General features: G+C 37.7%; 1 protein-coding gene across 10 annotated transcripts in view; it reads left to right on the top strand.

Moving 5' to 3' along the window:
• Positions 1 to 25,356, top strand: part of LOC132155112 (receptor-type tyrosine-protein phosphatase F-like) — a 279,321-nt gene extending 253,965 nt beyond the window's left edge. For all 10 annotated transcript variants that reach the window (XM_059563911.1, XM_059563914.1, XM_059563917.1 and 7 more), the window contains 11 exons: positions 3,585 to 3,708; positions 3,789 to 3,964; positions 5,990 to 6,109; positions 6,199 to 6,353; positions 6,754 to 7,039; positions 14,964 to 15,142; positions 22,114 to 22,240; positions 22,320 to 22,445; positions 22,803 to 22,957; positions 23,642 to 23,777; positions 24,434 to 25,356. In XM_059563911.1, the coding sequence (XP_059419894.1) occupies positions 3,585 to 3,708; positions 3,789 to 3,964; positions 5,990 to 6,109; positions 6,199 to 6,353; positions 6,754 to 7,039; positions 14,964 to 15,142; positions 22,114 to 22,240; positions 22,320 to 22,445; positions 22,803 to 22,957; positions 23,642 to 23,777; positions 24,434 to 24,502 (1,653 nt within the window). In that variant the 3' untranslated portion in view covers positions 24,503 to 25,356. The remainder of the gene's footprint in view (positions 1 to 3,584; positions 3,709 to 3,788; positions 3,965 to 5,989; positions 6,110 to 6,198; positions 6,354 to 6,753; positions 7,040 to 14,963; positions 15,143 to 22,113; positions 22,241 to 22,319; positions 22,446 to 22,802; positions 22,958 to 23,641; positions 23,778 to 24,433) is intronic.
• Positions 25,357 to 26,508: the final 1,152 nt, after the last annotated feature.

Raw genomic sequence — 26,508 nt, forward strand, 5'->3', positions numbered from 1 at the left:
GTCCTTCTAGAGTAGATTTTTTTTTTTGATAACAAACTGTAACGATAAAACCTTCATGATCACGGGAAGAAGGAGGCGGGAACCGGCAGACAATCAAATGATATTTTAATGATCAAAATAAAGACAAAACAGCACGTCAGCCCCTCACGGATGACTGACGCGCACAAATAAAAAGCAAACACAACTAAAACCCAGGCCTGGTCCTCTCTCGTCCTTCACTGTCGTCGCTCCAGTTTTATATCCTTCCATCTCCTCCGTGGGACTCGAGACCGGTGGGTTGAGCAGGTGTCGCTCATCTCCAATCACTCCACCGGCCTCGCTCTGTTCCCGCGTCTCTCGGCCCCGCCCCACTCGTCCCACTTGTCACACAAACAAAATATGTTTGCTGCGTAAATCAGGTGGACTTAATGAAAATGCAAATTAATTATTTCCGAGCAGGAGATGCATAAAGCGTGAGAAATAGAGGTTTCCCCAGTAACAGCTGTAAACAAAGCAGAGCTACGCTCACAAACGCTGCGTTATCAGGCATATAACATGCAAGTCTTCCTTCAGAAATAGTGATAGAAAAACACCCGTGCCTTGTTTTGATATTTAAACATATAAATGTAAGGAATTATTATTATTAAACGTGCAGTACGCAACGTTACTCATGTTTATTCAACGAAGCCTTTTTGAAAATCGATCAGTTTTAAAATGGCGAGTCTCCAAAAATAAATAAATGCATGGGAAACACATCCCACAGCACAACCACCTGAGCCCAACTTCAGTCTACTCATCACCTTGACTTTAACTGCATTTGTAGAAGGCACCGCAGCCAGACCGATATACACAACACAGACCGGAAGTTAACTTAGGGCGAGGCGCGTGCACCCGATGAAACCGTCTATAGCACATATTCTGCATGACCATATTATACATCCCTAATTCTACCCAATACCTAAACTTAACTACCTTATTAAATGTTAATAAGAAGAAAATTAGGAGTTTGAAGCAAAATTCATAGTTAATGGTTTGTTAATTGCAAGAATTGGACCTTAAAATAAAGTGTGACTGGAAAGACATTTAGTGACACTTTGAGGGACAGGTTGAGCTCTTTAAGCAGCCATATGTGACAAATCTCTCCTCCCTCGATTGTGTTTTGTTTTTCACCTCACAAGCCCTCGATAGCCGGGCGGTGCTTACAACCTGCTTTTGGCAGGTCATGATGTCATGTCCTCCTGTCAAGGAAGGCCCCCTTCCAAGGGGACAGATGGTTCCGCTTGGACCAATGGGAGTAGCCTAGTCCAGCCAGCAGGAGCAAAGCAATGGGACAAAAGCACATTTATTGGTTCCATGTTCTGCTCGATGCATCCTTTGCTCATTTTCATTGTCTCTCGTCTTACTAGTTTTTGCGAAACTGTGACCATACCATACCTCCTTGACTTTTAAAGCGCTGTGTAGATCACTACTCAGCTTGACTGGTGGCAATAACAAATAGCTTACACTCCCATCAGACACTGATTCTCACCAGTAACAAGCTTATGTTTTTAGACCAACTACAGCAGAAGCTTTTTATAGGAGCCGGTGCTCACCTCCCAGCACTATGTTTATCCGCATCTCTCAAGCTTGTCATCTCCGGTAGTGACAGCTCATATTTGTTTCCTTTGTTTGCAGAGCACTGCCAGTCTTACTCACACATTAACCTGTACTTATATGTGAAAGCTTATGGCAAAGTAAATGTTCCTCTAATGTGCTTGCCGGTAAATTGGCAGAGAACAACTTACTGTAGCAAGTCACATTATTCAGTATGCCAATTAATTAATATTGCGCTGAGTTGTTCTTTACTTTTGAGTATTACTTTATATGTGGAAATTTAAAAACCAGTTATGTTTTGAAGAGAGTGATTTTTGGTGGTTTACAGAGGCTCTTAAGAAGGCATTTGTTTTTCAAAAACAAGCACATATGTTTGAAAAGATCCAAGGAGGCTGATGTTATCCCATATCAGGTGAAAGGTGTGGAGGCTGATGGACACTGAGTCAACCAGAGCCTTGTCCAGAGCAAGCAGATCAATGCTAAATAACAAGAGACCCTGTGACATTATTGACTGGCGAGCAGGCTGCTGCATATTGCTGTCGATCAATGCTCAGATACGACCCAGTGTCATTTGAGCCAAGAGAGTGCCGCCCAACCTCTAGCATCTTGTTTAATGCTCTGAAGTCAGAATGAAGAAACCAGTATCCAGCTCCATTCAGATGCAGAATGCATCTTTCGTTCCTTGCTGAAAATGTACATTTTATTAATTTGACTCATTCTTTCATCCACAGTGACTTACAGGTACAGGCATATATTTATCGGTTTGTGTGCTCAGAATGGATATCAACACATGACTTCTTGGTGTTTCTAGCGTTATGCTTCATTGATGTCAAAGGGACATCAACTTTATTATTATTAATACCAATTCTGTTCTTACCTTTTCATACACAAATTACTTGATAAGGGTCATTTATATATGTATTTTATTTTATTTTTAGTTTCCCACCATCAGGTATCTAGATACAACTAGATTTTTTTTTCTCGTATTAGTAGTAGTAGTCTGATAAGTGCAGTGACAGCAATGAATTGTTGTTCCATAAAAATAAAAAGATAGCCACCATTTACATGGTAAAGGTTATTTATTTATCAATTTGTTGTTATCAACATAAATATCCATCTGTAGATACAGTTTGATTACTATTATTAAATGTTTGTAACATTAACAATGATATATTAGAATGGCTGTAACATGAGCATGACTCCTCAAACATTTGTACGTTGCAGACAACTGACCTCTAATAAAAAGGCCTTGCATGGAACGTCTGTTACCCATTCACTGATAAATTCAATGGCTGGGGAATAGCAGACCCAACAGGGAGAGTTTGGATTTATGGAGACAGACAGGATGCTCTAAAGAGAGAGGACAGATGAACACATCAGGAGGAAAACCCTGCATAAATCCACACTCTCCCTGTTGGGTCTGCTATTCCTCAGAAATTGCTCTTCCCTCTTCGGCCACAAAATCAAGCACAGGCATGAAGTCCACATGGACACCAGTGAGACATTAGTCCAGGCTGAGCATCTGAATGCTCCCTCCTCTCAACGTAATCTTTAGCATCAAGCCATATGCCCCTAATGGTACGGATGTACTGAGTCAGTGGTACTATTATTGGAGCCCCTTACAGTGATCATGTTTGAATTATGGTGTCACTGAGCACTAAGCCATCTGTTGGTTGCCTGAGATAATACAGCAATAAACTTGCTGTTATTACTTGGGCAGATGATCACTAGTAAGGGAACAGAACTGCAACATACCCACAAAGGGATCCAAATTGCCACTCTTGGGCTTTGCAGTCCATCAGTTCAAACAACCCCTGGTGGCAAAGTCAGAAGTGGTTGTTGCGTGTCAGCATTCAAAACTATAGGGTTGCTATAGAAATAAAGCCTCTCTTGTTGTTCAAATTTACCCCTGCGGCACTATGTGGTATCAAGCTTCAAGGTGCCTCAAAAGACTGAACAGATTTCTCTCTCTCTGCCCTCCTTCTCTTTGTCCGTTCATCTTTCCCTTGCAGTCCATTGATCCAGGCCAGCAGTTCACATGGGAGAACTCCAACTTAGAGGTCAACAAGCCAAAGAACCGCTATGCCAACGTTATTGCTTACGACCACTCGAGAGTTGTTCTCACCCCCGTGGACGGTAAAAGTCAAACAAATGTGTTGACCTTTAACATTACTGGCATAAGTGGGCCACCAGTGAATTGTTGTCTTTCTCTATAGGTGTTCCAGGCAGCGATTACATCAATGCCAACTACATTGACGGCTACCGTAAGCAGAATGCCTATATTGCCACACAGGGCCCTCTGCCTGAGACTCTGAGCGACTTCTGGAGGATGGTTTGGGAGCAGAGAGCCAGTACCATCGTCATGATGACAAGACTGGAAGAGAAGACCAGGGTGAGTAGCAGGGGCATAGAAAAGTCAAGACCCAGTATTAAACATCAGCTAAGTTCAAAATTAATAATAATGTGATAGAACTTTCAATCAGTAGTTCCCTCACCTATTTATAAGGATTTTATTTTATTTTTATCTGATGTTTATTTTTATTTATAGTATTTAATGCCACTACATTTTATAAGGAAATATATTATTGAATGGGTTGTATTTCATATTTGAATTATAATATTTACTAAACTATTTGAAAAGTAAATTCATATATGATTTATAATGTTAACTAACTAGAATACACATACAAAAATTAAAATTAATGTAAAAAAAAAAGAGTAATATTGTGAAATATTATTACAAGTTAAAATAACTGTTTTGTGTTTTAATATACTTTAAAATGTTATTCATTCCTGCGATGGCAAAGCTGAATTTTCAGCAGCCATTACTCAGGATTCATTGATGGACAAAGTTCAGGAGAAAAGCATTTATTTAAAACAGTAGATGTAATGTAAAAAGATTCTTCTTATTTAGTAAAGGGATAATTTTATAAAAGATTTCTGTCACTTGTAATCAAATTTAGTCCTTGCCATATACAAAAATGATAGTGTAAGTACAGAGTACATAAAACTTTATGTACAAAGAGCACATTTTCTATGCCCCGAGGTTCTCTCCAGAATAGTAATATGGGTTCCTATCCAACCTCACAAAATGTAGTAATAAAATAAAAGACAATGTACCATTGCCATCCTTTTTGTTGGATGACACAGTACAATGGTTCACAACTCTCTTTGTGCTATAAAACATTCATCTGTGCTTGACACTAAAGGGACCTGCATTTCTATGAGTCCAGTCACTATTTAGGCTTTCAGTGCACTGTTGTGCTGAGTACAGCAACAGGCCAGTGGCACCCAGGGTTGGTATGAAAACGAGTCCATCGAATAGTCTTCTGTTCAGCTCAAATGTCATGTCTGACAGTAGATAACCTGTAATTCTTTCCCCTGGAGAATGCGTGAACTCGGGTTTTTGTTGATGGATGGAAGGTCAGATGGGAGCTAAAGGCTTATAGAGAAGGAGACGTGCTGGCAGAGCTAGTGTGGTAAATGAGTGGGTTTTGGCAAGGCTGTGCATCTATAAAGCATTACTCTATAGGTAAAGGGCGTCCCCAAGCCCTGTGATGAAAACCTCCAGCAGAGACAGAACAACTGGCTTGGTTTCACTGCTGACAGGACCTTGAAGAAGAAATTAACTCATCATTTGTAGTTGGTCTTTGAATGGAGTAGATAATTGAACTCTATACAAAACAAACCATTTAGGGAAATTTCTACCGCTTTTGTCTAATTTAAAATAATATTTGGATGCACTCTACTTTGTTGTTCATAGGAGTTGTCTTCAATTCAGAAATGAGCTTTGTCCTTTGTGAATTACTGGGTACAGGTGGCACACACCTCTGCTATAACTCACTTTTACTATAATGAAATTACACATTACAAAACTATAATAAAACTAGCTGAATAAACATTCAAATGGGATTCATAGTGTATGCTTGTATACAGCTGTTTAAATATAAGCCCTAGTAATAGGGACACTTGCTTTAGAAAGCAGTACATTTGGCTGATAAATTGTATATTCACAGTATATTTAAAGTAATTAATGTAAACATTATTAATTTTTTTATATTTTTAAGTTATATTAACATTATTACAATTGATGACATTATTATTTTTTTACAAGAGTCTTGCAATTAAGTGTGAGTGTAAATAGAGATTTTATTAATTTTATTAATTAATTGGTTTTTTTTGTTGTTGTTTTTTTGAAGAAAGTCGGGCTACATGTATTTGATCAAAAATACAGTCAAAAAGTACTACTGCTAAAAAAAAAATACTCTTTCATATTTTGGTACATTTTAAAATATATTTTATCCTTGTGCTAACACAATAAATATTTATTTCAATTTTGAGTGTCTCTAGTTTCAAGGGGGCTGACAGCATTAACTCCTGCACTGTTTAACTGTTCAGTTTTTGTCCTCTTAAACAGATCAAGTGTGACCAGTATTGGCCTGTTCGTGGTACAGAGACTTACGGAATGATCCAAGTGACCATGCTTGATGCTGTTGAGCTGGCAACTTACAGTGTGCGCACCTTTGCCCTTTACAAGGTAAAACGTTGCTTGCCTTTTCCACTCATATAGTAAGTTTCCACATTTTTAGCCAGTTTAAGCTCCTTTCTCACACTGTGATCAAACAGAATGGCTCTAGTGAGAAACGCGAGGTCAGGCAGTTCCAGTTCATGGCCTGGCCGGACCACGGAGTGCCTGAATACCCCACCCCCATCCTAGCCTTCCTACGCAGGGTCAAAGCCTGCAACCCTCCCGATGCTGGACCCATGGTAGTGCACTGCAGGTTAGTGCTGGTCCCCAGTCTTTCATTTACTGCTGACCTTTTCACTTTGTTCGGATCTTCTAAAACTCTCTTGTAAAGTGAACAGTTGTAGGTTTGCTTTATGGTTAGGTTTCATATGTAATTTACCACCTTTTGTGGTTTAGTTAAGGCTGTCAAGTTAAAACGTTTGACTAATTATATAAAAAAGTTAATCATTAATAAATAATTATATGATATTTATTTAAATAATTATTGAATTGAAATGTATCTAAAATTAATATTAAACTGAATAATGGCATTATATTACAACTACACACTATTATGGAAATATTTATATATACGATTAATTTGATTGATTTTTCAGTATATGATTATATGTATTCAGTATATGTTTGTAGTGTAACCAGTTTTTCTATCTCAGTGCTGGAGTGGGCCGCACAGGCTGCTTCATAGATATTGACGCCATGCTGGAGCGGATGAAACACGAAAAGACGGTAGACATTTATGGCCACGTCACATGCATGAGAGCCCAGAGGAACTACATGGTGCAGACGGAGGATCAGTACATCTTCATCCACGAGGCCCTGCTGGAGGCCGCCACCTGTGGAAACACTGAGGTCCCTGCCCGAAACCTCTACACCCACATCCAGAAGCTCACCCAGCCACCACCTGGAGAGACCGTCACAGCCATGGAGCTGGAGTATAAGGTGACTACACATCTTTTGCTCATTAACATACATATTAACGGTGCATTCGGTTATACTTTACTTATTTAAAAAAGATGTAACCCTAAAACACGAATAGTACTTTTCATGAAGACTATCAGTAACCTAATAAAAGCAGTTTTATTTTACATCTCATTGAAGTCTCTATGTTGAAATCACATGATCAGCTGAATATTAGTCATGTTTTTTTTATAACTCCCATGTGTTGTTATATGTGTATTAGGGTAAACTACAGTCGTGGCCAAAAGTTTTGAGAATTACATAAATATTGGAAATTGGAAAAGTTGCTGCTTAAGTTTTTATAATAGCAATTTGCATATACTCCAGAATGTTATGAAGAGTGATCAGATGAATTGCATAGTCCTTCTTTGCCATGAAAATTAACTTAATCCCAAAAAAACCTTTCCACTGCATTTCATTGCTGTCATTAAAGGACCTGCTGAGATCATTTCAGTAATCGTCTTGTTAACTCAGGTGAGAATGTTGACGAGCACAAGGCTGGAGATCATTATGTCAGGCTGATTGGGTTAGAATGGCAGACTTGACATGTTAAAAGGAGGGTGATGCTTGAAATCATTGTTCTTCACATTGTTAACCATGGTGACCTGCAAAGAAACGCATGCAGCCATCATTGCGTTGCATAAAAATGGCTTCACAGGCAAGGATATTGTGGCTACTAAGATTGCACCTAAATCAACAATTTATAGGATCATCAAGAACTTCAAGGAAAGAGGTTCAATTCTTGTAAAGAAGGCTTCAGGGCGTCCAAGAAAGTCCAGCAAGCGCCAGGATCGTCTCCTAAAGAGGATTCAGCTGCGGGATCGGAGTGCCACCAGTGCAGAGCTTGCTCAGGAATGGCAGCAGGCAGGTGTGAGCACATCTGCACGCACAGTGAGGCGAAGACTTTTGGAAGATGGCCTGGTGTCAAGAAGGGCAGCAAAGAAGCCACTTGTCTCCAAAAAAAACATCAGGGACAGATTGATCTTCTGCAGAAAGTATAGTGAATGGACTGCTGAGGACTGGGGCAAAATCATATTCTCCGATGAAGCCCCTTTCCGATTGTTTGGGGCATCTGGAAAAAGGCTTGTCCAGAGAAGAAAAGGTGAGCGCTACCATCAGTCCTGTGTCATGCCAACAGTGAAGCATCCTGACACCATTCATGTGTGGGGTTGCTTCTTATCCAAGGGAGTGGGCTCACTCACAATTCTGCCCAAAACACAGCCATGAATAAAGAATGGTACCAAAACACCCTCCAACAGCAACTTCTTCCAACAATCCAACAACAGTTTGGTGAAGAATAATGCATTTTCCAGCACGATGGAGCACCGTGCCATAAGGCAAAAGTGATAACTAAGTGGCTCGGGGACCAGAATGTTGAAATTTTGGGTCCATGGCCTGGAAACTCCCCAGATCTTAATCCCATTGAGAACTTGTGGTCAATCCTCAAAAGGCGGGTGGACAAACAAAAACCCACTAATTCTGACAAACTCCAAGAAGTGATTATGAAAGAATGGGTTGCTATCAGTCAGGATTTTATAAAGGTAAATCAGTAGCAAAACTCGAGAGGTTGAAGATCTGAATGTGAGAACTTGTCATATTAATATTTGTATTTGTAAGTTAAAATTTACACTCATGGCTCTGATGTGAAGAGTTGAATCTTTCAATTTGCACACACAGACAATGATCAAAACACCCGTGTTTTGAATTGGAAGTTGTAGATTAATAGTCACAAATGTGTAGAATGACATTCACACAAAGAAAATGACATATACACACGTTTACGACATATTTACTTTTGCACTTTACTTCAGTTTCGCTGCACAACGTCAAGTCGGCACTTACAACCTCTCAGATCTGGAAGTACAAGTTCAAATCCTAGCGCTCTGACTTTTGCTACTCTTTTTGCGGTATTCTGTTGCAAAACTCACTTGTGCACTTGTATATGAAGATGTGAGAGAGCAGAGCTGGGGGCGGGGCTTTGGTGCTAATGAGAACATTTTATTGGTCGATGGCCGACCAATGAACAACGCCAATTGTTTTCACTGAATATCCTTAGCTTTGACAGGATTTTAAGACACTGCATTTATTTTGCCATTCAGGTATTATCTGGTAGACAAATAATGCAACATATTTTATATGTATATCCCACTGCATATCACTCTACCAGAGTTGCAATATAATGCTGTTTTTATTATTTTTATGTTTTGTAAAATTAATTTTAACATCTTCATTGGGTTAAATTCCTAATTTGCTTGTCAGTAATGAACCTTTTTAAATGCAACATTATTATTATTATTATTTTTTTATAAAATCGAGTGTCTAAATGTACATTAAACAGCAAAACCTAAAAAATAAGCACTTATGACCAGAAATACTGTTTTGAGCAACTAGTAGAGCTAAATACATGTATTTATTAAACATCAACAAGGCCATCTAGTGTTTAAGCAATGGAATTGCATATGAATATTATCTTTCTGGCCACCAAATGCCTCTAATTTAAAGTGTGCCTCTTTGCACTGGAATTTAAACCTACATACTACAGTTATTGTAGTTTAAATAATAACCATATTAGAAAATGTTACACTTAATTGTTTAGTCACATTTAACTGCCAAGGAGGAGTATGAGAACATAATGCTGTTCCATTTTCCAGTATAAATTGCTATTATAACGCATAGTCATTAGTCAACGCAGTTATCCATGCATAATCAATGCACTTTTTGTGTTACAAATTACTAGAAATCGCTGCAAATATAATAAAACTGCTGTCTGTCCCAATTAATACATTTCAAGCTTATTGACAACACGTTTAGTTTTGTACTATTGATAGCTCCATGAACCACGTGACCGCGTGGCGGTGAGATCAAAGCATGCTCTGGTACAGCGAGTTTACTCTGCAATATGCAGTGGGATATACATATAAAATATGTTGCATTATTTGTCAACTAGATAATACCTGAATGGCAAAATGAATGCAATGTCTTAAAATCCTGTCAAAGCTAAGGATATTCAGTGAAAACAATTGCCGTTGTTCATTGGTCGGGCATCGACCAATAAAATGTTCTCATTCGCACCAAAGCCCCGCCCCCAGGTCTGCTCTCTCACATCTGCATATACAAGTGCACAAGTGAGTTTTGCAACAGAATACCGCAAAAAGAGTAGCAAAAGTCAGAGCGCTAGGATTTGAACTTGTACTTCCAGATCTGAGAGGTTGAAAGTGCCGACTTGACGTTGTGCAGCGAAACTGAAGTAAAGTGCAAAAGTAAATATGTCGTAAACATGTGTATATGTCATTTTCTTTGTGTGAATGTAATTCTACACATTTGTAACTATTAATCTACAACTTCCAATTCAAAACACGGGTGTTTTGATCATTGTCTGTGTGTGCAAATTGAAAGATTCAACTCTTCACATCAGAGCTGTGAGTGTAAATTTTAACTTACAAATACAAATATTAATATGACAAGTTCTCACATTCAGATCTTCAACCTCTCAAGTTTAGCTACTGATTTACCTCCATAGGATTTGGCCCAGAAGTTGATTGAGAGCATTCCCAGTCGAATTGCAGAGGTCCTGAAAAAGAAGGGCCAACACTGCAAATACTGACTCTTTGCATAAATGTCATGTAATTGTCGATAAAAGCCTTTGAAACGTATAAAGTGCTTTTAATTATATTTCAGTACATCACAGAAACAACTGAAACAAAGATCTAAAAGCAGTTTAGCAGCAAACTTTTTGAAAACTAATATTTATGTAATTCTCAAAACTTTTGGCCACGACTGTACATAAATAAACTATAATAACAAATAATAACCCTGATCATTCTATGCCACTAGGTGTCAGTGTAAGCCATATCAGTCAGCAAAGTCTAACAAAAATAGCGAGATAATCTTTTTGTAGTCAGATTGACGGCTCAGTCAGACAGAAAAACCTGTAAACACCTCAATCAATCTGACTGATCTTTCATTCTTTTCATTCTGATTGGGATTTAACTTAATTTCCTACTTAGTTCTCTTGGATGCATCAAGGCAAAAATGTCAGCTAGCTTCAGCAGCAGTAGCTTTGGTAACATTCTCGCTGTGGCCTTTTCCGTTTCTGAACACATGCTAAAATTTTGTTTAGAATAGTTATAATTAGTGTTATTTTAGCAATTCTTGATTACTATTATAGTTTAAATACAACCCGAATTCCGGAAAAGTTGGGACGTTTTTTTAAATTTTAATAAAATGAAAACTAAAGGAATTTCAAATCACATGAGCCAATATTTTATTCACAATAGAACATAGATAACGTAGCAAATGTTTAAACTGAGAAATTTTACACTTTTATCCACTTAATTAGCTAATTTAACCCTTTCGAGTCGATTAACGCGGATACGCGTTTTGAGTCATTTTCTCCTGATAACCCCGAAAAGACCTTAAATTACACTTTCAGTTTTAATCGTACAGATAAGAGCAATACATCAATCGAATCTGTAAAGGGTCTACTTTTTTTTGGATACAGACATAATAACAACAAAACTTTGTGCACTTATAAAATAAAGATAACAAACAAGGTGTGCTGTCTGCAGCCTTTGTCTGCGCTGATCTTCTTTTACAAACAAGTCATTAAAATGAACTGTAACTCCGTGAATACTCAACGAAAATACATGGGGGAGATATCTATAGAAAGCTTGACATGTCTATTTTTAAACTAAACAAGTGCCACCGAAAACAGATATTCTGTGATAAAGTAATCCATATGAAAACAACGCGATGTCTGTTTTTCAAGTCTCCCTTCATTATATCTAATGTGACCACGCCCCCGCGCTGAACGCGCTATTCAGATTCAAACTGAAGCGCGCGGCTTGAATACGCCCATAACAGAAGAAAACGCAGCGAGCCTGTTCTTCAAGTGTTTATTTTACTGTTTGCTTCGCGATGAGAGGAATAAGACATAATTCACCCCAAAAAGATGTCATGTGGTTGAGGATTTGAGAAATGGATTTCCTCAGAAAAAAAGAATGCAGCACTTTATTCAGCAGAGATCATAAACATGAGTAAGTCTCTTTTTATTTATTTATATACTTGTACTAGTTTTCACATAACGTGTAAACATTTTACTAGTTAGACTTTTTCCAAATACTTTTTCCAAACTATAATTCCTGACTAAATGTATAGTAATCAAGTGAAACATTATGAAGTTTCAATAACAATATACAATACTATACCATTCAAAAGCTTGATGTAAATAATATAAATGTAACAAATAGATAACTGTCACAAATGTAAAAACATGCTTTTCTTTCAATTTATTCCCCCTAAAAACCCAGAAAAATATTCTCAGCTCTTTTCAACATTAATAATAATGATAATAATAATAACAATAAATGTTTTTTTTTTGTAGAAAATAAGATTGTTAAAAGGATTCTGAAGGATTGTGTGACTGGAGTAAGGATGCCAAACAATTTGTTTGAAAGTCAGCTTTGATTGTTTCTAATAAACTGTTTAACTGCACCCCCAAGTGGATATTAAATTATGTTGTGGGATAATTAAATATATTCTAAATAAACTACAAACATAAAATTATATAGATTTATTTTGTTCTTGCATTCTTTCTTGTAACTCCTTCCTCTCAGTGGCACAGCTGACTGAAAGGCTCATTATGCAGCTCATTATGCAGGCCTTTGTCTTCTCAGGTGTATATCACAATGATATTCATGGTAGTTGACGCCTACTCGCATATGACTTTTACCAACAAAAAGTGTCTTAGAAAATTTAAATCAATATATTGTTCTCTGTGAGTGAGTAAACAAGATGATTTTCACATCATTTAGAAAGAAAAATTCTAGGCTACAAGCTCCAGTTCTCAAAAATCCCGGGAACCATTGTTCTTTATGTGTTTTTTGCCTTATTCAAGTGTTTTAACATTTTTAGTTTTTCACTAACCACGCATAATATTTTTTTTCTCAAAAACACAATCATGTACATACATGCATTTCTTATATTATTATAGCCCAGTTTGTGCTGATTACAGTGAGATTAGACTTTACCCATTTAGATATTTATAAGAAACTGAAAAAAGCACAAATGTCAGGGCATGACAAAACTTCTCCAGGCCCCAAAAATACCCTTAGACTCCAGAGGGTTAAAATTTAATGCCTGCTACAGGTCTCAAAAAAGTTGGCACGGGGCAACAAATGGCTAAAAAAGCAAGCAGTTTTGAAAAGATTCAGCTGGGAGAACATCTAGTGATTAATTAAGTTAATTGATATCAGGTCTGTAACATGATTAGCTATAAAAGCTTTGTCTTGTGTGAAGTAAAGATGGGCAGAGGCTCTTCAATCTGTGAAAGACTGCGTAAAAAAATTGTGGAAAACTTTAAAAACAATGTTCCTCAACGTCAAATTGCAAAGGCTTTGCAAATCTCATCATCTACACTGCATAACATCATCAAAAGATTCAGAGAAACTGGAGAAATCTCTGTGCGTAAGGGACAAGGCCGGAGACCTTTATTGGATGCCCGTGGTCTTCGGGCTCTCAGACGACACTGCATCACTCATCGGCATGATTGTGTCAATGACATTATTAGATGGGCCCAGGAACACTTTCAGAAACCACTGTCGGTAAACACAATCCGCCTAAACACAAACACAAAGCTCTATCATGCAAAAAGGAAGCCATATGTGGCCGTCGTGTCCCGTGGGCCAAGGCTCATTTAAAATGTACTATTTCAAAGTGGAATAGTGTTTTATGGTCAGACGAGTCCAAATTTGACATTCTTGTTGGAAATCACGGACGCCGTGTCCTCCGGGCTAAAGAGGAGGGAGACCTTCCAGCATGTTATCAGCGTTCAGTTCAAAAGCCAGCATCTCTGATGGTATGGGGGTGCATAAGTGCATACGGTATGGGCAGCTTGCATGTTTTGGAAGGCTCTGTGAATGCTGAAAGGTATATAAAGGTTTTAGAGCAACATATGCTTCCCTCCAAACAACGTCTCTTTCAGGGAAGGCCTTGTTTATTTCAGCAGGACAATGCAAAACCACATACTGCAGCTATAACAGCATGGCTTCGTCGTAGAAGAGTCCGGGTGCTAACCTGGCCTGCCTGCAGTCCAGATCTTTCACCTATAGAGAACATTTGGCGCATCATTAAACGAAAAATACGTCAAAGACGACCACGAACTCTTCAGCAGCTGGAAATCTATATAAGGCAAGAATGGGACCAAATTCCAACAGCAAAACTCCAGCAACTCATAGCCTCAATGCCCAGACGTCTTCAAACTGTTTTGAAAAGAAAAGGAGTATATAATGTATATAAAGAAAAGAATAACTATAATATAATGCAGATGAACTAGTAAATCAGAATGCAAAGTTTAGGTTACTCACTAACCGAACATTCAGAATCCTGGAATCAGATTGTATATGTTCAGATTGACAAAAACTAGTGCATGTAAACAAACCTAATGACTCTATAAATGTTTCATTGAAAATGCTTACTATTCCATCTGTTAATAGTGGTGTTGGGATATAAGTGATATAATGCTGCTATAACTAGGATGCTTAACTCTAGAAGTCGAAACAGCATCTGGCGCAAAGACCCCATTGGGGAACCCAGTACAGACAGAGCTTGTAGTACAGCCAATGGTCTCTACACGCTCTCTGCTGATGTCCATCTGTGTTTTCTCTTCCCCGCTGCCAGTCACGCCCTCGCTTTCCCAGTCAGACTGTTACGCCTGCACCCCTCTGTACTGCTGCAGAGATCACCTTCAATTTACAATCACAAGAGACACACTTTAGTGCCATTATGCTCTGTTGGACACAGCTCCCCCACATTTTAAAAAACATTCTGTTTCCGGCCGTATTCCGCTATAATGTTTTTGAAAGCTTCTTTACGCTCAAGCTCTCTGAACCCAACACTGTTTCCACAGAGACTCGCCAACTCCAAAGCCCATACCTCACGATTCATCAGTGCCAACCTGCCCTGCAACAAGTTCAAGAACCGGCTGGTCAATATCATGCCTTTTGAGTCCACACGGGTGTGCCTGCAGCCAATCCGAGGAGTGGAGGGGTCTGACTACATCAATGCCAGCTGCATCGATGGATACAGGTAGCTGCTCATGGCAAACCATTAAAAAAACGAAACATTAAAAAATTGACGAGCATGTTTGCTGTAATTCTCAAGGTTTAGATGAAATGTGTTTTTAATTCAAGTAGCTGCTATAAACACATTTGTAAGATCCATTCAAGATCCTGACAGTTGTGGATCTAGTAAGAAAAAACCGACACATTTCAACGAACCATGAATCAGAGCTGGCGTAGCTAGAAGCATCGATTCTCATAGAGTATGTTTCAGGCTTATGTGTTTCCAGGCACAAAAAAAAAAATCAATACAGGGCCCAAAAGTGAATAATTTTCACACCTGACAATGCAAGTTAATTTGAGAACATTCACCATTCAGTCGTTTCTTACTAATCATGAAATGTATTGTCATATATGTATATATATGAAATATATTGATATTTATCTCATATAAGATGCATTTGATTGAGTTACAGTGCAGTAAAGCACTTCATTGTAGGCCTACTACAGTACGATGATTATCTCTTCAGCAGGAACAGCACAGACAACAATGCAGAATATTAGTAACTATGACTGGGCTTGTCATATGCATAACATTGAGAAATGCATGATGAGAACATTGAGAACACTTTTTAATAAAAAGTTTTTAGAGTTTTTTTTGTAGCAGTATTTCTGCACATTGTGTGAAGAACGCATCCACAACAGGAGATGAACATTCAGAGCAGCATAGACACATTCACTTACACTTGTGCATTCAGGTCAGATATAAGTCATAATATTAATGTCATATAGTACAAATAATGAAGTGTATCCTATATGATATAAATGAGTTAAATCCCATTGATTAAAAACCTAATATCTAAGTGGTTCATTGTATTGGCGATCAAAGCATGCAGCTCAAATGAAATGCAGAACATTAATAACTATGACTAGGACTTTCATATACATAACGTTATAATGATAGCATTACCGTCAAGAAATGTTGTGAATTCTTAGGATTTAGCTGATGTTTTTAGCGTGTTGTTACAAAAAAGCACATACACAGAAGGGGTTACAAATCCCGAAGACATACCTTAGTTAAAGTCCACTGGTGCTTGATTTTGTGCAATATAATCAGGGCCTGAATTTCGCTTTGGGACTGTTGGCATTGTGCAGAATTCTACAACCCCAAATTGAACCATGGCTCCAAAACAGTCATGTGATCCAAACTGTGGCAGAGAGAGATAGAGAGAAAGAGAGAGATAGAGAGAGAATACAATAACTTAGGACATCTATGAAAGCTTTCTACTGTCTCTGAAAAACAGATGAAAGATGTCCAGGGTTTTTGCTGCATAAACATCCCATAGTCTTGCTGCAGGAGTTTGTAAAGTTACGCCACATTGAGAACTGATTGTTAAATATCATAAGATACAAGTTTGTGCAAGCATCAGATCATTGTTACAATTCTATTTCAACTATCTAACACATGCTGATGTTCCGAATAGTTACCAGCCAACTAGCATGTGTTATTTACTTACCAATTATTACCAATTAAACCAATTTTTGCTTAAATAAGATGCTTGGTGAGTGTTAATGTATTCCTCTAGATTTATCTCTAAATAAATCCAGTGGTTTTGATCAGCAGATTTGTTGACTTCTTTGTGTTCCTCCTGTTCTGTTCGCATCAGGCGTCAAGACTCAATCTCATCCGTGGTAAATGAGATGGTCCATAGCAACACAGTATAGTCTGTCTACACATTATCAGCCTTCACATTTTTTCTGCCTTACACTTTCTGACAGCTGTTTATTGAATTACAAAAGGGGGCACTCTCAATGGGGCGAGCACTTGAGAAAATCAGAGAAGGAAAAGCAAGAGAGAAAAGACCAGTCATGTTTGCCGTAAAACGAAGCGTGGGCACAAAATTTCAAAGAGTCTGTGAAGGAAATGTCTAGGGGCTTGATACATCAGTCCCTCTTGTTTGAATTAAAACTTAATGAGAGCTACTCTGGAGGAGCTCAGCCTGTGCCAATGCGTAATTGACACCAGTCTTATTTCTAAAACCAAATGAGCTTCAAAAGCGATTCTTTGGTCACATCTCCCTCTTTATTCGAGCCTCTGGGTCTGTTTACTCTGAGACTTGTTGTCTCGTCAAAAAGCAGCATTTAAGCCTCTTTTAAACAGCGTGTTAATGCGATAAGCACAGAAACATGCTTGACCTTCTTACTAGTTTACAAAGAGCTATGCCAGCCGAGCAGATACCACATTAGAGCTGTTTCTGCATCTGCTTTTATAACCGTTTTAGTGTTTGTGTTGAATTTTGTTTGATTGGGGGAAAATAACATCCAAAGGAAGAATTGCATGATTAATATAGAGGTAATTTGGCTTTGTCAAAGACAGTGTGTCCCTGACGTCTGCTTTGTGTTCTTCGTAGTGAAGTTTTTGTGTGTGTGTGTTCTGGAATGAGTGCTCGAGGGAGGGAGGGGGTCTCTCGCTCTTCTTTGCTCTTCTTTCTGGCTCATCTCTCCACATCTCTCCTGTCTTCTTTTCTGCCATCTCTTCATTTGTCGGAACAAGGCCCTGAGCAGACTTTAATCTCCCAGTTCCTTGTTATTGCCTTGCCTGCAGCACCTTCATTAGCTGTTTACCCGTGGTACTGTTTGTATGAGACAGTGATGTGTTTGCCATGTGCACATCGACTGCCCAAACTGCTGTAGCAAAGTACACTGCTGCCACCCAGTGGACATATTAATATAACACCCAAACTCTATGTACAGTGTGCATGTGTATGTGCATATATATATATATATATATATATATATATATATATATATATATATATATATATATATTAGGGGTGTAACGATACGCGTATTCGTATTGAACCGTTCGGTACGAGGCTTTCGGTTCGGTACGTGGTACGCATTATGGACCGAACGGTTCGTTGGACTAATTAATTATATTTGGAAAATAAAAAAAATTGTGAAATATAATGATATGCGTTCAACAAGGTAGCCCAATAACCCAAACGACGTAACAGGCAACGCCCCTGACACCCCCGAAGAAGAAAAAAACACCAACTTATATGTTTATGTTAGGCTACTCAGTCAGGAGCTCGCTCACTCAGCAATACAGGCTGAAGGAGCGTTGCAAAATGGCCAATGCGTTTAACAGGGAATCCAAAGTGCACCCAAACACCAGACCTGTTGGTTATTGGAGGATCTTCTATTTCTGGTCTGTTAAAAGCATAAGCCATTTCACTATTTTTTCACAAGAGTCACATTGGCAGAGCAAAATCAAAAGGCGAGCCACTTTTATGACAACATACTAAGTCACCTTTGCAAATGTGCATTTCTACATATAAATTGGACATCCCACAAAAAAGAAATAACACGGCCAATACATTTTCGTTTAAGATCAGATTTACTTTAATAGTGGGATGAGCGAAAGCTGGCATGCATGTCAAACAAAATGCCCCCAAAAGAAAAAAAAATCTCTATGTTTTCAGTGCTGATGCATTCATGTAACATTTAAGGGCACCTAAAAGCTGTCACAACGAACCGGCAAAATTAATGATTATGAATATGTAAAATATAGCAGAAGACATTTAATTTTTTTTATGTCTGTCGTCTAGAAAGATGCTGACTCGTGATCTTCGCAGTAGTGAACGCGCCTGAGAGAAATGCACATTTCATACGGGAGGGAGAGCAGTCTGTTTTCTTTTGTTTTGAATTGTTTTGTTTAAAAGTAGACATTTCAAGCTTTATATATAGTCTATTTGTCGGGTCTGTGAGGCAAGTAGGCTATACGCTGAGTTTCGGTTCATTCATGAGACAAACTCCAGGTTCACACCGGCTCCTTCGTATCGTGGTTATCTATTTTCTATTTACTTCTTATTAAATCCAGACAATTGGTTGATGAAACCTTGATTAAAATTAAGATACAATTAATACAAAACGAAATCAAATTTAAAGACAGGCTTTGTGCTTTCTGTTTGAGGTCTCAGTGAAAGTTTTAAAGCAGTCTTAGTGCCGCTGTCAGAGCGCTCACGTCCGTAACGGAGAACTGTCCCGTCCATAAGATTTTTTTTTTTTTTTTTTATACATTTCTAAATAAATGCGACTTATAGTCCAGTGCGAGGCTAGGCCTATATGTTTTTTCTTCTTCATGGCGCATTTTTTGACTGATGCGCCTTATAGTCTACTCTGGAGCGACTTATATTGATAGGCTACACTTGTATGAATTCTCATTTTACTTTTTGAACTCCATTATTGAGCCGAGTTTTGCTTGAAAATAGTCTACTGTTGATGACTGTGCAAGACTAATGGATTCAGGGTCAGGCTTGAATGAGCATGCTTCAGACTCGTGGTGTGAGCAGAGCGAAATTGGAGCGGGAAATGCGACGCTCCGTCCACCGTCCTTTTGAAATTGCCGCTCTGCGCTCTGTCCAAGATCCGCCCGCTCCCGCCTCACATGCTCTGAAGGCAAGTGGCAGTGTGATACTGTAAGCTACTATGTGAGCCGCCAGTTATAGCTTGACGAGCCGCGCAATGAGTAACTGTGCTGTAGTGGAAAACGTAGGTTTTAAGAACATGCTTAATGTAATTGAGCCCCGTTATAATATTCCTTCACGAGCTCATTTCAGACAGACCGTAATTCCTGCTTTGTTCCAAAAAACATAAGCCCTATAGAGAACCAATTGAGTAAAAACACACTCAATATAAAGAGTTATAGAGTTCCATATAAAAAGTTTTAAAAAGTCATTTTTTTTTATGAGCTGTTTTTGTTTTATACAGTATGCTGCTAAGAAAACACCATAGAAGATGGGTAAAGAATAGCTCCATCATTGTTCAATGTAAAAAAAAAACATACTTTGTTAGTTTTAATAAATAAAACATGTTTATAAAAATCAAGGAAATTTATCTGCTAATTTTTTCTTTTTGCTGTATCTAAAACGTATCGAACCGAACCGTGACACCAGTGTATTGTATCGAACCGAACCGTGAATTTTGTGAACCGTTACACCCCTAATATATATATATATATATATATATATATATATATATATATATATATATATATATATATATATATATAGGAGAGCAGCAGATTATAGAATATGGATTCACAAAAGACTTTTAAACATAATTGTTTGTTTCCCAGCCTCTAAATTAGACCTCCACCATTCCTTCAAAAAAATGCCCTGTATACAAAACCCCGCCCTCCAAAGACAAACCTGAATGTGGGAGATGATTGATAGGCAGAGAGTATTTCTGATTGGCTAAAAAGGGCGGGTAGCTCCCCTTTTTTACTGTTTTGAGTTTAGAGCTGTCACAGAGACCTTCTTTTTTTTCACAGTGACGTTTTTACAACACTAATTTAATTGAGATTTGTGAGGTAGTAGGATATATTATATGTGATTTTCCAAAAATATCTTATAAAAATGCTTACAGTTTCTTAGTAATATATAAATGTCAGTTGCAGCCATTAATAGGGTAACTGGCAGATATTCAACAAGCAAAAAGATCAAACAAAAAAAATAAGAATATTCAAAAAAAAAAAAAAACATGACCTTAATATAACTGACTTGGCAATTAATTGAAATAAAATTAGTTTATGTACTAAAATTATTAAAACCTTTCAAGCAAAAAGTAAATAAATAAATAAACTTTAAAAAAGTAAATAGAAATATAAAAATTCAATTTTATTATAATAACTTTATTATTACAGAATAGTTCAAACTGAAACTAAATTGTAAATATTAAATAATATTATTAAAGTATATAAATAGAGGATAATAAAAAAACACTAATTGGGACTCTACAATAATTTATAATAATAATAACAAATAAAATTGACTACCAAACAATTCATTATTGGATGACTAGTTGACCATCCATTCCCATTTCAGATATAGTTAAGGCACAGCTGTATAGCCACTGTCATTGTCATGTGATCATTCTGAGCAGGGCCAGATTTACCTCTTTTCGTGACATAGGCAAAACAAGTTTTTGGGCCCTAATTTCCTATTAACATAATAGGCCAAATATTACCACATGACCCAAGCAAATAAAAAATATGTCTTAATCAGTGGAAACCGTTACAGTGTTTTCTATCACAATAAACACTTGTGTTCAGTCAATAAAAATCAAATGTAGTTCTTAATTTGTTTGAGAAAGACCGTTCCATATAGGCATGACATCGTGGCCACATAACCACTTCAGGAGTGCATTATTTCTCTAATAATTTTAATGGCCTGGAGTCACAACCACACATCAACACATTGTTCAGATGATTTGCCTCAAGACATCTGACATGTTTCCATCCTGAAATCTCGTGTGTGTTGAACTAATTATTTTCGCACCTCATGACAAATTGTCCGTTGCAAATTCCAAAACGTCATTTTAGAGCTAATGGAGGCTTGAGCCAATGTTATGCAGGCTAACTCAGTTATTAATGCAGCCTAATGCACTTATTAGAGAGAGAGAGAGAGAGAGAGGGAGAGAGAATAAGTGCGTGTCAATACCTGCATCTATGTGTCTCTCAGCAGAATTCTGCTAATCCAGGATATGATTCTTTAAGTTAAACTGCTTCAAGAAACTCACTACTCAGAAATGTCATGTAGCTTTTCAGCTGCAAAACCATTTTATTGTGAAATTTTCGGGGCACACTGACAAGAAGTTTCTGTTCTCATCTCCGCGCGCGTGTGTGTGTGTGTGTGTGTGTCTGCACTGTGTGTGCTTCTGTGAGAGAGAACGGGAGAAGGAAAGTGTGATGTCCCTAGCCTACTGTATATAAAAGGTTGAAGACATGGAAATAGTTGGTCTTTCCATTACTGGTTGTTTTACTGTTGTAGATAGCCCGTCATATAACAAAAATATTATATGTCTTTATTGTGTTTGGGCCCCCCTGGATGGGTGATCTTAGGCACGTGTCTAGAATGCCCATGTTTAAATCCGGCCCTGATTCTGAGTAGATCTGCCTGTTTTGCATCAAAGATGTACAATTTTGTGTGTCCACAGACAGCAGAAGGCCTACATTGCCACTCAGGGCCCTCTAGCAGAGACCACTGAGGACTTCTGGAGGATGTTATGGGAGCACAATTCCACTATTGTAGTGATGCTGACCAAACTCAGAGAGATGGGACGGGTAAGAGCACCTCCCTCCCTTCAACTCGCATCCTGGTGTTTTATTCAGAGATTTACTCTTATATTTCCACATCCTGCAGGAGAAGTGTCATCAGTACTGGCCAGCTGAGCGCTCTGCCCGCTATCAGTACTTTGTGGTGGATCCCATGGCTGAATACAACATGCCCCAGTACATCCTGCGAGAGTTTAAAGTCACAGATGCCAGGGTATGTGCATCTATCACCTGTAGGAATCTGCCAGAGGAGTGTTATTTGTGTTTGTTTGGTTTGTTTTATCCGAATGTTCCTCAGTATGGTACTTGAGGGCACCGCTGGGGTGTGTGAGCAATCTGTTGCTGGTGAAAGATATTTCACACATATACGGCGCTCTCACATCCTGCGGCTCGCTTTGGACTCTAGCTTTCTGGCGGCTGTAAATAGTACCAAGGTTATGAACAAGCTTGTAGCTAAATCGTATACACACACACACAGAGGCTCCTTGCTGCGGAGGTTTGTAGCGTTGTGTGCGCATGTGAGAGTGAAACCAGAAGTCCTGATAAACCATTCATTCTTTACTCCCTTCAGGACGGTCAGTCTAGAACCATTAGGCAGTTCCAGTTCACTGATTGGCCGGAGCAGGGAGTGCCAAAAACTGGCGAGGGGTTCATCGATTTCATTGGCCAAGTTCATAAAACCAAGGAGCAGTTTGGGCAGGATGGACCAATCACTGTGCACTGCAGGTGTGTTCATACAGTCAGATGATCAGCAGATGATCACCCTAATGGGTTATTTTGTAATAATGATGAAATCATCCTGCTTATTACACAGCTACTTAACAAATAAAAATTTTACACATAAAAAGTGATGGATACATTTAGTTTATGTAGAGTTCACAACATATTGTTACACAAAGTAATTACATTTTTTTTATTATTGTAATAATAAATTATTTTTTATATTTGAATAATAAGCAATTCTCTTTTTTTGCACATTTAATTTTTTATTTTATAATGTCGCTTAATTTAATCATTTTTAATTATTTTTTTATTTAATTATGTACTCTTTATTATTCTAAAAATGTTTAATAAACAACCTTTTTTTTCTTCTGCAAATGTTGTATTTAAAAATGTTATGTTTTGTAATGTTTTAACTTCTCAATAAGTAACAAATACAGTTTTTAATAATCATTTATATTGTTATTTTTTAGATGTATTGAATTGACACATTTTTAAATTGTAGAGTTTCATTTAAAATTTTTAGTAAAGTTTGGACATTTCGTTTTTTTAAACTAGATTCATTTCATTATTTAATTTCATTTTTAATCACGGCCTGACAAACCCTAAGCACCCAGATTTAGTGCATTACACTCTAGTGTAGATCCTTGTGTAACAGGTGTTAAGGTAACAGATGCTGTTGTTTTTCAGTGCTGGAGTGGGAAGAACGGGTGTTTTTATCACTTTAAGTATTGTCCTGGAGAGGATGAGATATGAGGGTGTGGTGGATCTGTTCCAGACGGTTAAGACCCTGCGCACACAAAGGCCTGCAATGGTGCAAACAGAGGTACAGTACTGTCCTACTGCCCAAAACTTGTCCAATATACAGTTAAAGCTGCTGATTTAGACTTAGAAGACTTAAGGCCCGTTCACACCAAGGACGATAACTATAAAGATAACGATAAAGATATAGTTCTAAAAATCATTCTCAGTATTAAAGATAGCAGAGTCCACAACACAACTATAACGATAAAGGCACAGAGAAACGATATGTCAGAATGTTTTTTTTCCCTGATGAACGATAAAAACATTGACAACCAATAAGAATCACTCCTGCTGTAATGAGCTTGAGAATTTAAAGCCTGCCGCTTAGAATAAACAGACAATATAAATCGCTGGTGTGGACGCTAAGAGCATTATCTTTATAGTTCTCGGTATGAACGGGCCTTTAGAATTACTGATAAGTAGCTAGTAGTTATCCAACAGACTCCAAATGTTGTTTGTAGAGCCGCTGGGGCCCAGAGAAAACAAAGTGTTATTTTTTTCTAAGGACACCTTTCACCTATTTCAGTGGTGTCATCAGAGACATTTTATATATGATATCACTGACAGCAGCTTTAGCAGCAGTTGATACGGAGCATGAGCTCTGTCACCAATTCCCTGTTATTAGTTAAGGAAGCGATTGTTTCTCCCGGTGACACAAGCTGATTGTTTCCCCTGCAGGACCAGTACCAGCTGTGCTACAGAGCAGCTTTGGAGTACCTGGGGAGCTTTGATCACTATGCAACGTAACCACTCCTTGACCACAGCCCTCTGGTACAACTCTTCAGGAATGCACCAAGTGTTCCTTCACAGCCACCATCCCCATCCTGTACAGAGATCTGGGCGGTGGGAAGGGCAGGCTATCCAGTGGCTGGTTAACCAATCACAGAAGTCCATTATCAACTGGCACCAAGAGATTGCTTTAAGTAATATAGACAACTCTCTTTCAAGAAGCACCATCTAAAAAAAAAAAAAAAAAAAAAAAGCTATATTGTAGTTTCTCCTTACTGTACGCCAACCCACACTACAGTCAAAGGCTACTGGTAGCACTAATTATTGTTGTTTTTTTGGCTCTTTTTTTATTTGTATTTTTTTTTATCATGATTATCATTTGTTATTATTTTACAAAATTCTGTATGACAATATTGTTATCATTCTTATTTAGAATATTCGTGTGTTGTTGTTTTTTTTATCATCTTTTAACATCTTTTGTCTTAATGGCCTTTTCCATGGGTCTGCCTTTTCTTTTTTTGGTACTGTTTTATTTTTATTTTCTTCATAATAGGTTATTTTAGCACAAGGACATGTATTTTAACATGTTCCTGATACTAATACCAGAGAACGACTGTTCTCTAAGCTGCTGATGGTTTGACTTTGTAACATGATTTTACTGTTAATTTTTTTATTTTCTTTGTTATGTATAATTGGTCTTATTGGGCTAAAATGAATGGGTTCACTTTTGGAGAAGCCTTTACTGTTCTGTCTTTGTCTTGAAAAAAGAAAAATCTCCAACTGTGAGACATGTGTATTTGGGTTAGTGGTAAGAAAAGCTTTTTGTAGGGGAAAGCAAATCAACTAACTAATAAAATCGGCACTGTACAGAACTCAGTAAGGGTTAAATGCGATTTGTGAGGAATAAATTACAACCTTCTGATTGGAGCACATTCACCACGAGGGACGTTACCGGCAACTAAATGCAATCCTAACAAAAAGTGCCCCTTCTGTGACATTTGAAGACCTGATATTGTAATGAGACCAATCGCCGCCATTGGCGCCTGTACAGTATAAACCACTCCCCCAAAGGGAGAGTCATCTCTGTTTATTCCAACTCTTCTTTTTTATACATAAATTTATAATTATGAATAAATATAAATATTATTATAGATACAGTATATAAGCAAGTTCTGCTCTATTGTCCATAATTCTCTCAAAACGTAATCCTGGACTTTTCTTGGTATTCCAACATAGAGAAAATCACACAAGAGACTGCTGTGTGTGAATCTATTCATGGTATAAAAGTTATATCTACTGTAGTATCTATGCACCCCAGGTATTTGGCAGTCTTCTCTGGTGGGATAGGGTTGCAAATTAAAAACACTTCTTACAGGATTTCATTTCATGCCTGCTGAATTACAACCGGCATGTTAAAGGGAGAGCTGGCCATACATTCAGAATATGTTGGCAAGTTCATTTTTACCTTGTGAATGATTAGTGCTGTAGAGGTTCGATCTTGTTGTATACAAAGTCTGTTTTCTATTTGTTAATAAGAAAACTGGAATAAAACTGCTGCAGAAAAAGAAAAAAAAACTTGATGTAATAAAGTTCAATAATTGGTTTTTGTACAAAATATTGTGTGTGTGTGTGTGTGTGTGTGTGTGTGTGTGTGTGTTTCTAGACTTAACTCAGTGTGTTATTTGTTAGATGTAAGATGACTTCGTCAATCAACCCAATGCTTTATAAAGCACTCCTTTAAGATCTGAGATCTGTGACAGCTTTAGCTGTTGTTATCCAGCAGGGAACAACATGTTCTTTGGCTTTCTATCATAGAACATTGTGTGAAAATAAAATAATATTCAGCCAATTCAAAACCACAGACTTCTAGGTTTTCTGTAAACTAAAAGTTGTGACTTCACAGTCGGTCATGGATATTTAGTAACACTTTACAGCAAGGTTAAATTTGTTCTTGTTAAAGCATTAGATATTGTGAACTATAACAATGAATGATTGATTTTAATGTTTATTTATAAATACACACA

The sequence above is a fragment of the Carassius carassius genome, chromosome 12 (genome assembly GCF_963082965.1).
Source record: "Carassius carassius chromosome 12, fCarCar2.1, whole genome shotgun sequence".
NCBI lineage: Eukaryota > Metazoa > Chordata > Actinopteri > Cypriniformes > Cyprinidae > Carassius > Carassius carassius.